General features: G+C 49.8%; 1 protein-coding gene across 4 annotated transcripts; it reads left to right on the plus strand.

Annotated features, from left to right (window-relative positions):
* The first annotated feature begins 968 nt into the window (after nt 1-968).
* On the plus strand, nt 969-10,412 carry PORCN (porcupine O-acyltransferase). 4 transcript variants are annotated; one of them, XM_077284137.1, is made up of 15 exons: nt 1,063-1,229; nt 1,319-1,492; nt 4,264-4,456; nt 4,553-4,596; nt 4,681-4,862; nt 5,325-5,455; nt 6,154-6,171; nt 6,665-6,679; nt 7,382-7,507; nt 7,583-7,683; nt 7,853-7,929; nt 8,325-8,388; nt 9,157-9,242; nt 9,400-9,510; nt 10,034-10,412. In XM_077284137.1, the coding sequence occupies exons 2-15, from the start codon at nt 1,357-1,359 to the stop codon at nt 10,133-10,135; spliced, it is 1,386 nt and encodes a 461-aa protein (XP_077140252.1). In that variant the 5' UTR covers nt 1,063-1,229; nt 1,319-1,356; the 3' UTR covers nt 10,136-10,412. The 4 variants fall into 4 exon arrangements, with proteins under 4 accessions (XP_077140254.1, XP_077140252.1, XP_077140251.1 ...); XM_077284136.1 differs by having other exon boundaries at nt 1,063-1,224; XM_077284138.1 differs by lacking the exon at nt 6,154-6,171 and having other exon boundaries at nt 1,063-1,224.
* The last annotated feature ends 8 nt before the right edge of the window (nt 10,413-10,420 follow it).

Here is a 10,420-nt window from a genome sequence, read left to right on the forward strand (position 1 = left end):
TTTTTAACCTATATACTCCTGTGTCCTCCTCTTGTGGTTTAGATATGGAGTTGGTTGTCTTTTTTGCTTCTGGTTTTGGGTCTCTTTGCACTATGCAGTGTTAAAACTCCCAAATTTCCAATATGCTTCCTGGTTTTGTTATTATCACTAGGTGGTAGTAGAGATGAATGTATTAGTATTGATGCATGTAATTACCTAGATTTATCACCAGGCGGCAGCAAAAAACACGTGCTCTGCATGTAGTAATTTAATTCTACCACTAGGTGGTAGTAAAGATTATTGGATTAGTATTGATGCATGTAATTACCTAGACTTATCACCAGATGTCAGCAAAAATCATGTACTCTGCATGTAGTAATTTAATTCAACCACTAGGTGGTAGTAGCTATAAATGTATTAGTATTGATGCATGCAATTACCTAGATTTATCACCAGGTGGCAGCAAAAAAACATGTGCTCTGCACGTAGTAAGTTAATTCTACCACTGGGTGGTAGTAAATATGAATGTTTTAGTATTAATGCATGTAATTACCTAGTTTAATCACCAGGTGGCAGAAGAAAAAAAAACTTGCTCTGCATGTAGTAATTTAATTGTGCCACTAGGTGGTAGTAGAGATTTTTGTTGTTGTATGTAGTAATTTCTTTCTGCCACTAGATGCCAGTAACAATAAAACGCTGCATTATTATTCGTCGATTCACTTCGCACGTTGATTTAGATTTATAATTTACTTGCATTTTTTCAGTTTATAATACAGAAATCATAACTATCAAAATGTCAATTTAATACTTATATGTTAATTCCGCGCTTAGTCCCGCCTCTTTATCTGCTTATTTGGCCAATACATCTGGCATTCAAGTCAGTCGTTTAGCTGATTGGTGGCGTGTAACCTTCCCTGACTTCCTGGTTTTTGATTGGACCAGCTGTCGGATTCTTTCCTATGATTGGCTGGTTGCTGCTGTTTCTGTCTGTGACGCGCATAGTTAGTCGTCTCTGCCTATGATTAGTCAGGAGTCTCATATTCTTTTATGTCATTGGTCGGTTTTCTCTGTTCTTTAATTGGGCTCCGGGATGCAGTTCTGTGTTGTGATTGGTGGAATTTCCCTATACTCAGTTCTTACTGGTTCGTTACAAGCAGCAGTGATAAGAGCATCCCCGACAGGGGAGAATGGCAGTGCCTGCAGCAGGGATGGCATAGAGGAGGCACAGAGGAACTGCGGCTGGCGGTGAGGTGACACTGACTGCTCTGCCATGTTCTTATGTCCCAGGTGTCTGCACATTTATCTATGTAGGTGATGGCATCTCTCTTTGTTTCTGCAGGTCGGGACCACTGAACCCCCAGATTTCCAGGACCAAAAATGGCTGCCTTCAGCCGCAGAGAATTTTATGAACAGCTCCTTCATGGCTGCATTCTCCCCACCGCCCTGCAGGGGCTGGAGCAGATCTGGGTGCTGCTGCTGATGTGTCTGGGCTGCCGGCTGCTGTGGAGGTTCGGTAAGGTCACGTTCCAGGAGCACAAACGGGGGACGCTATAGGCAGGAACAAGTGCACATAGCGCCGAAAACCACACATCGAAATACACGCCGCTATGTGCGCCGCAGGTGCACGTGTGTGCCACAGTTGTGCGTGTCGCAGTCGTGTGTGTGTGTGCGTGCCGCAGTCGTGTGTGCACCGCAGTTGTGCGTGCCGCATTTGTGTGTGTGTGTGTGCACGCGTGCACTGCAGTTGTGTGTGCCGCAGTCGTGTGTGTGCGCGGCAGTCGTGTGTGTGTGCGTGCGTGCGCGCCACAGTCGTGTGAGTGCCTCAGTCGTGTGTGTGTGTGTGTGTGCGATCCGCTGTCAAAAATGTGCACATTACACAGCTCTTCACATAGGGAGAAAGGCTGGAAAGTCCTCTGGAAGCTAAATTGAAGGGTCTGCAGTACATATTACCCGCACCAATACTCTGTAACAAACTCCAGAGTCTGCAGAGGTTTGTGCTGCAGATGTGTGTAGTGTCAGAAGTGTTGGTTCTGTACAGGTAGTCAGCCGTAGAGCAGATGGTTTCTTCACTGAGCAAGCAGAGATTTCTTTCTACTCTGCATGCTCTGTGTGCGCTCTCCCGCGCTGTGTGTGTGTGCGTTCTCCCGCGCTGTGTGTGTGTGCGTTCTCCCGCGCTGTGTGTGTGTGCGTTCTCCCGCGCTGTGTGTGTGTGCGCTCTCCCGCGCTGTGTGTGTGTGCGCGCTTTCCCACGTGGTGTCTGTGTGTGTGTGTGTGTGTGCACGCTCTCCCACGCGGTGTCTGTGTGTGCACTCTCCCGCACTGTGTGTGTGTGTGTGTATGTGTGTGCGTGCGCGAGCTCTCCCGCGCGGTGTCTGTGTGTGTGTGCTGTTATGATCCGGTGACCCTGGAGCCGCATGAGACCATCTCTGGAGTAGGTGGAACCTGTACTGACCGCAATCCTAATACTGACACCGCAACTAGAAGTAGCCGTGGGATGTACCTAACCAGGCCTAGACACCTCGACACAGCCGGAGGACTAAATACCCCTAAAGATGGAAATGGGAAATCCTATCTTGCCTCAGAGCAGAGCCCCAAAGGATAGGCAGCCCCCCACAAATATTGACTGTGAGTTTAAGAGGAAATACGTACACAGGCAGAAAAAACAGAGTTTAGCAAAGAGGCCCTTCTAGCTAGATAGAAAGGATAGGACAGAGTTCTAAGCGGTCAGTAGGGTTGAGCGAAACGGATCGGACATTTTCAAAAGTCGCCGACTTTCAGCAAAGTCGGGTTTCATGAAACCCGACCCGATCCCACTGTGGGATCGGCCATGCGGTCGGCGATCTTCGCGCCAAAGTCGCGTTTCAGATGACGCTTTCCCCGCCATTTTTTCAGCCAATGAAGGAGTGTGGGCAGCGTGATGACATAGGTTCCGGCTTGCTTTGTGCGGCGTCACAGGGGGTAAAACCGCCATCTTAACGTTTGGGATATAGCGATTTGCACAGTGAAACACAAACTTTGCAGGGACGGAGGAGAGAGAGGAGAGGAGAGAAGAGAAAGAAAAAAAAAAAAAATCCCCATTGACCTGCATTGGGTTTCGTGTTTCGGTTGGCCCCCGACTTTTCACAATAATCGGCCGATTTCACACGATCCGACTTTCGAGACAGTCTGGTTTCACGAGACCCGACTCGATCCTAAAAAAGCAAAAGTCGCTCAACCCTAGCGGTCAGTATTAAAACACTAGAAAATTCCACAGCAGAAAATACTATATACTACATCTAACTAAAGAAATAGGATGTATATCTGCATCTCCAGAGAAACCAGCATGGCAGAAAAATCCAAACAAGTCAAGCTGGACAAAAACACAATAGATTGCACTGCACATAAAAGCACACTGCATGCGTGCTACAGAGAACCAAAACAAGGCACTTATCTTAGCTGAAATGACAGCAGGGCAGTGGAGCCAGACAGAGATGCAATCCCTCCAAGATACAATGGACAACTGGCAGGGATTGATGGATCCTACAAACCTAAATACCTAATAGAGCTGCAATAAGCAGAAACACCTGCCCTGGCCTATAATCCAGAGACCACTGCACTACCACTAACAACCACCGGAGGAAGCCCAAGAGCAGAATTCACAACAGTGTGCGCTCTCCCACAGTGTGTGTGTGTGCGCTTTCCCGCGTGGTGTCTGTGTGTGTGTGTGCGTCGGCGCTCTCCCGCAGTGTGTGTGCTCTCCCGCGCAGTGTGAGTGTGTGCGCGCTCTCCCGCGCAGTGTGTGTCTGTGTGTGCGCTCTCCTGCACTGTGTGTGTGTGTGTGTGCGCTCTCCTGCACTGTGTGTGTGTGTGTGTGCGCTCTCCTGCACTGTGTGTGTGTGTGTGTGCGCTCTCCCGCGCAGTGGGTGTGTGTCTGTGCTCTCCTGCACGGTGTGTGTGTGTGTGCTCTCCCGCGCGGTGTCTGTGTGTGCTCTCCCGCGCAGTGTGTGTGTGTGTGTGTGTGTGTGTGTGTGTGTGTGTGTGTGTGTGTGTGCTCTCTCCCGCGCGGTGTGTGTGTGTGCTCTCCCGCGCGGTGTCTGTGTGTGTGTGCTCTCCCGCGCGGTGTGTGTGCGCTCTCCCGCGCAGTGTCTGTGTGTGTGTGTGCGCTCTCCCGCGCAGTGTCTGTGTGTGTGTGTGCGCTCTCCTGCGCAGTGTCTGTGTGTGTGCGCTCTCCCGCGCGGTGTCTGTGCTCTCCCGCGCTGTGAGCTGTAGCTTCTGATGTTTCCCTTTCCCCATCGCTCTCTTCAGGCCTCCCTTCCCACATGAAGCACCTGTTCACCATTGCCGGGGGCTTCTTCTGCCTCTACCACTTCTTCCAGCTGCAGATGATTTGGGTGGTCCTCCTCAGCCTGCTGTGCTACCTGGTGCTCTTCTTGTGCCGTCACTCGCAGCATCGCGGGGTCCTGCTGTCCATCACTATCCTCATCTATCTGCTGATGGGGTGAGAGTTGCCGTTCTGCGCCCCACGGTGCAGCACACGGGTCACATCGCTGCCACTGCACAGACACTCACTGATGCCTTTGTCTCCTCCTTCCAGGGAGATGCACATGGTGGACACCATCAGCTGGCACAAGATGCGAGGTTGGTCTTCCATCCCGGACCCCTATTCTCTGGGTTGACCTTTGCCCGTTTGATGCTTCTTCTTTTCTCTTTCTCGCCATGTAGGTGCACAGATGATCGTGGCCATGAAAGCCGTGTCTTTGGGCTTCGATGTGGATCGTGGCAGTGTGCGCTCCATTCCATCTCCGGTGGAGTTCATGGGATATGTCTACTTTGTGGGCACCGTCATCTTCGGCCCTTGGATAAGTTTTGCCAGTTACTTGGATGCAGTGAATGGGCGGAAAATGGTGAGGATAATGGCAGAAACTGGGGGCTGATGGGAGCGGATAGTGAAGAAAAATGAATTGGATCAGAGGTTGATTTGTATTGTGTGCATTGTCAGGAGGGATGGGGCATGCTCAACGGCAATATGCCCGATCTGTCCTGAAAGGAGAGAACCCATCCGCAGAGGTGCCTGACAACAGCCTACTCCCCATTGACAGCACCCGCCCGCTCGGTCCTGCCTTTGCAGGTATATGGGGGGGCTCAGCAGCTATTTGAGGTGTATGGCCACTTGCGGAGTTGTCTGTGCCCCTCTTAGTGATCAGTGTTGCGTGTCCTGAAGCGGCGTCCACTGAATCTGCAGGATACTCATTACATTCATTGTGCAGCATTCTCCCCTATGCCCGTGCAGGAAACCTGCGGCGGGGCTTTGGGGGCGTCCCCCCAATACGTATTTCTGGTGTGGTCTCATTCCTCCTTCTCCGCAGACTGTCAGCTGGTTCCGGCGGGTGGTCCGCAGCCTGATCCTCTGCGTATTCTGCCTCCTGGTGTCCACCTGCATTTCTCCATATCTCTTCCCTTACTTCATCCCCCTCTACGGAGACCGACTGCTGAGAAAGTGAGTACAAAGCACCAGCTGGAGCCGAGTTTTCCAGGTTTCATAGTTTATTTCTGGTTCCTGACGATAAACGGCTTCTTTCCATCCGGAGACCCATATTGCTCTGCTGACAGCTACACGGCTGGTTACAGGAGAGAACGCTGATGTTGTGTAACAAGCCATGGCGCTGTGTCAGGGGGATTGCAGCCTCTGGATGATTCACTGACAGCAAGCAGAGGTCTTAATGCTGAAAAATGGAACCTTGGTCATTTAGAAAGTTGCAGATGATCCATTATACATCAGTTTCTCAGAGCCGGTAGCAGCAGGTGACAGTGCTCTGCAGGGTATGACCAGATGTGACTGGTGTGCTGATTTCCTGCAACCATAAAGCAGCATTTCCGAGACCCCCAACCCCTCCACAGTTCCACTGAACCCAGATTGTGATAATTCTCCTCCATGATCCAACCACAAGATCTATGTAAACATTCACACATTTAGGATTTGCCTGTGGCAAAAATACACGGGGGGTCTAGTGAAGGATGTGCCCCCAGAATGCTCATCACGTCCTGAATATGTGACCCCCGACCTCGCATGTAGTGACAGCAGTGGGGGTCTCGCCCCTCCTGGAGATCGGTGCTGTCCTGCTCTTCATCCTTACTATGTATTTCTCAGGATCTTTTCTTTGTTCCTTTTCCTTTATGTTTCCCCGGATTCTCCAGTAAGAAACGTAAAGCCAGGTATTCTCTGTCCTCCCTGAGCCATTCTTTCCTCATGGAACAGATTTATCAGGACTGGTGCAAAGGAAAAGTAATTGCCCCCAGTAACTGCTCCCCCTGCACCCGTCCTGGTCAATCTGCCAAACCGTGCACAGCGATACAAAGCAGCGTCCACTCATTGTAAAGAGATTGTGCACAGGTCCCATCCCCATCAGCAGGACACGTGCACCATGGCAGCCCGGTAGGAGCACGTTCTCCTGCCTCTCCACCCCAATGGGAGAGAGGGAGAAAGCATCGGGAGCATTATGTACAGTCTGTGCTGATTTTGTCCTGCTGTGCCACTCCCTTCATAGTTACAGGTCGTGATCATTATAATGTCATCTCAGCCGCCTCACCTCGTGTAACCCATAACTTACACCCCCGACTCTGACCACCCATCCCCCGACACCCACATTCACCTTCTCATCATCATCCATCATCTTGATATTATTTTATTTTTTTCTCTCGGTGACAGGGGTCTTGTTGTACGGTAAGTAAGGTATTTTTTTTTCTTTTAATTGGGCGATAGTTCGCTAAGGCTACGTTCACATTTGCGTTGTTGGGCCCAGTGTCGGCGCCGCAACGCAAAACGCATGCACAACGCAGGTTTTTGTGACGCATGCGTCCAATTTTGGCATGATTTTTGGCGCAAAAAAACTGCATCATGCAGCGTCCTCTGCGCCGATGCTTGCGCCAAAAATGACGCATGCATCACAAAACGCAAGACAACGCATGTCCATGCGCCCCCTTGTTAAATATAGGGGCACATGACGCATGCTTCGCTATGCGTCGCCGAACCTGCGCCCGACGCAACGCAAATGTGAACGTAGCCTTAGTTGTCACCTGATCCGCCTGCTTCGGACAGGTGAACGATGCCCACAAGTTATTTCACTGTAGAGACACATTTTTAATAACATCTAATTTTAAGTTGTAAAAACTCCATGGAGAATAATATGTGCACACTTACCCTGTCCCCAGCGGCTCAACTGTAGGGGGTGCAGTCACCGCCCGGCCATGGACACAGGGAGGCCCAATATGAGACCCCAGCCCTCGATATTACATGACCCAACTGCCTGTGGTATTATCTGGTGATGCTACATTTCATGCACTGTGACTAGTTGGCACATTTGGGGGATGGGAGGTATTGCCGATCCCCTTGCTCAGCGCTGATACTTTGCTGTCCTGTCTGCAGGTGGCTGCGGGCCTACGAGAACACGTCATCTTTCCATTTCAGTAATTATTTTGTCGGCTTCTTGTCTGAAGTCACCACCGTCCTATCCGGTGCTGGGTTCACAGAGGAGAAAGATCACGTTCAGTGGTGAGTCCACACGTGGCCGCGATCCATCGTCCTCCACCCCGGCCATCATGGGGTAATCCACCTGTTTCTCTTCAGGGATCTCTCGGTTTCTCAGCCACTGAATGTAGAGATTCCTCGCTCCATGGTGGACGTGGTGACGAGCTGGAACCTGCCCATGTCCCGATGGATGCATACATGTAAGGATACTCCTGGGGCGCAGGATGGAGGCTTTCATACAGCACTTTCTGCTGCCGTCTGCTCTTCTAGGGCGTCTCGCATACAGGACCATGGCTGTAGGAAAGCTTGGAGACGGGATTTAAGCAGATCCTCGCCGCCTTTACTAACCTTCCTAAATCTTCTCATCAGATGTGTTCAAGAACGCTCTGAAGCTCGGCACATTTCACGCCATCATTGTAACGTATGCCGCCAGCGCTTTACTTCATGTGAGTGTCATGTTAGAGGTATTGCTGTGATGTCTGTACGCATTTACAGTGGTTGTCCACTTTTGAGGGTAAAATGTTTTGTTTTTTTTTATTTAAATTTATGGATAAAAATAATTTTTGCAAACAAGCATCAATAACAATTTTGCACCATTCAACTTTAATGTGGTCGGTGACCATCAGATTTTTATAATGAGTTCACTGATGGCTTCTCAGTTACCTCATTCTGCAGCCAGCAATAGACCGTGCAGTACAGAGGTAAATGATAGAAGGCAAACATTGCAAAATCTTTAATGAAATCCATTTTAGCACCAAATTCTAGTATTTGAGTAAGAAAAATAAGCCCCCACAGGTGGTTAATTCTCTTAATTACATATATTCCTGTGTGTCCTCCCCAGGGTCTCAACTTCCACCTTGCAGCTGTGCTTTTATCTCTTGGTTTCATCACGTACGTCGAGCATGGTAAGTCGTCCGTCTGTTTTCCATCCATATTTGAGACCCAGGAGTGTGTGGTGGTGCCCGAGTGTGGTGGTGCCCGAGTGTGGTGGTGCCCGAGTGTGGTGGCGCCCGAGTGTGGTCGTGATTCTCCTTTCTGGACATTCTGTCTCGTAATATTTCCCACTGTGATTGTAGCCCAGGAACCCATCCCATTATGGATCTTAGGCTACTTTCACACTAGCGTCGGGCTCGGCCCATCGCAGTGCGTCGGGCCGTGGTTACCGACACTAGCGTTCTCTGCGCCGCACAACGAGGGCAGCGGATGCATTTTTCCAGCGCATCCGCCGCCCCATTGTGAGGTGCGGGGAGGTGGGGGCTGAGTTCCGGCCACGCATGCGCGGTCGGAAAAAGCGGACCATCGGCGGCAAAAAACGTTACATGTAGCTTTTTTTGTGCCGACGGTCCGCCACAACACGGCGCAACCGTCGCACAACGGTTGCGATGTGTGTGTGAATCCGTCGCAATACGTCACTTAATGTTAGTTTATGGGGAAAAACGCATCCTACAAGCACTTTTGCAGGATGCGTTTTTTCGGCCAAACGACGTATTGCGACAGATTGCAAAAAACGCTAGTGTGAAAGTAGCCTAACTGGTCTTAATGTTTTGGAGCATCTTCATTGATCGCTGCTCTGGGGGATGCTCCCATACCATTTGCACAATTATTTCCATGTTTGCCTCGTTGATGTTGCTTTATAGCCCCCCTAATTTGCCTCTTCCCTCCCTCTACATCAGTGCTCCGGAGGAGACTTGCAGAGGTCTTCAGTGCCTGCATCCTGTCCAAGAAATGCTCTTCGTCCTGTACCCACCATAACAGAAAGGTAAGACGTTGGTAGGATCACGGCACTGAGTGGGCCACGTCACCCATTTACACACGCACCCCGCCTGTGTGCATCCCCTATTATAGAATAAGCAGCCATTGGCTTTGTATGTGACCTGTCAGACTGTAACCAGCTCTCGTGTTTCGCCTTCTCCCAGGGCCCTCTGGTGTTCCTGATTAACATGCTGTTCGGCATCATGGCTCTACTTCAGCTGACGTACTTGGGGTCTTTATTTGATACAGACTCTGAGGATACCAGCGAAGAAGAGGTAAACAGTGTATGAATGAATTAGTAAAATAAAATGATGTTCCTGATAAGTTGTCCGCTAGGGGTCACTTCCATTCCAATTCTGTGAAACGCGACTCGTCCTTACCGATAATTTTGTTTTTATTTTATTTGTGTTACATAAATCCATTTATTTAGGGGATATAAATATTTTTTGTAACTGAACCATGTTGCACCGTTTGGCTCTTACAGGCTTTTTTATTTAATATAATATAAATCAGTTATCAGATAAGTGTTAGAAACTACCCGGCAGACCATCGCAGTGAGCTCACTGATGGATTCTCAGTTACCTCATTCTGCAGCCATCAGTAGACCGTGCAACACAGAGATTACAGGAGACAAACGGTGCAGAAGCTTTAATCAAACCAATTGCTAAAAATATATGCGTTTAAGAAAATGATTGTCTCCAAAGCTGAATAAGCCCTCTAATTAGCCATTTACCAGTCGGGCGGCAGCCCAATATTGGTAGCTATTGTGTAATTTTTGCCTCCTCTCTCATTATCCAGGGCTATGGGATGGCACATACCGTTAACAAGTGGTCCGAGCTGAGCTGGGCCGGCCACTGGATCACATTTGGCTGCTGGGTTTTCTATCGTTTGATCGGCTGAAAGGGAGACATCTGCTGCCACCTGCCGCGGTGTGACCAATCTCTGCCACGCAGACGAGAGCTGGAGCCTTTACAGCTGGCATAATGGGTGCATAGGGGCACCCTGCCAGCAGCTGGGGCATCGAATGAACAAGATGCCCCCTCATGGAGGACGTTGTTAGGAACAGCCGCCTCCGCCACATCATCCTATATATCCTCTGGGTGGATAAAATTAGGGCCAGAAAGGTCGTGACCTCTCCATCTGCCCGGATTCTACGAATAAAGTTGTTTTGTAAGAATTGTGTTA

This window comes from Ranitomeya variabilis, chromosome 2 (assembly GCF_051348905.1).
Source record: "Ranitomeya variabilis isolate aRanVar5 chromosome 2, aRanVar5.hap1, whole genome shotgun sequence".
NCBI classification, from domain to species: domain Eukaryota; kingdom Metazoa; phylum Chordata; class Amphibia; order Anura; family Dendrobatidae; genus Ranitomeya; species Ranitomeya variabilis.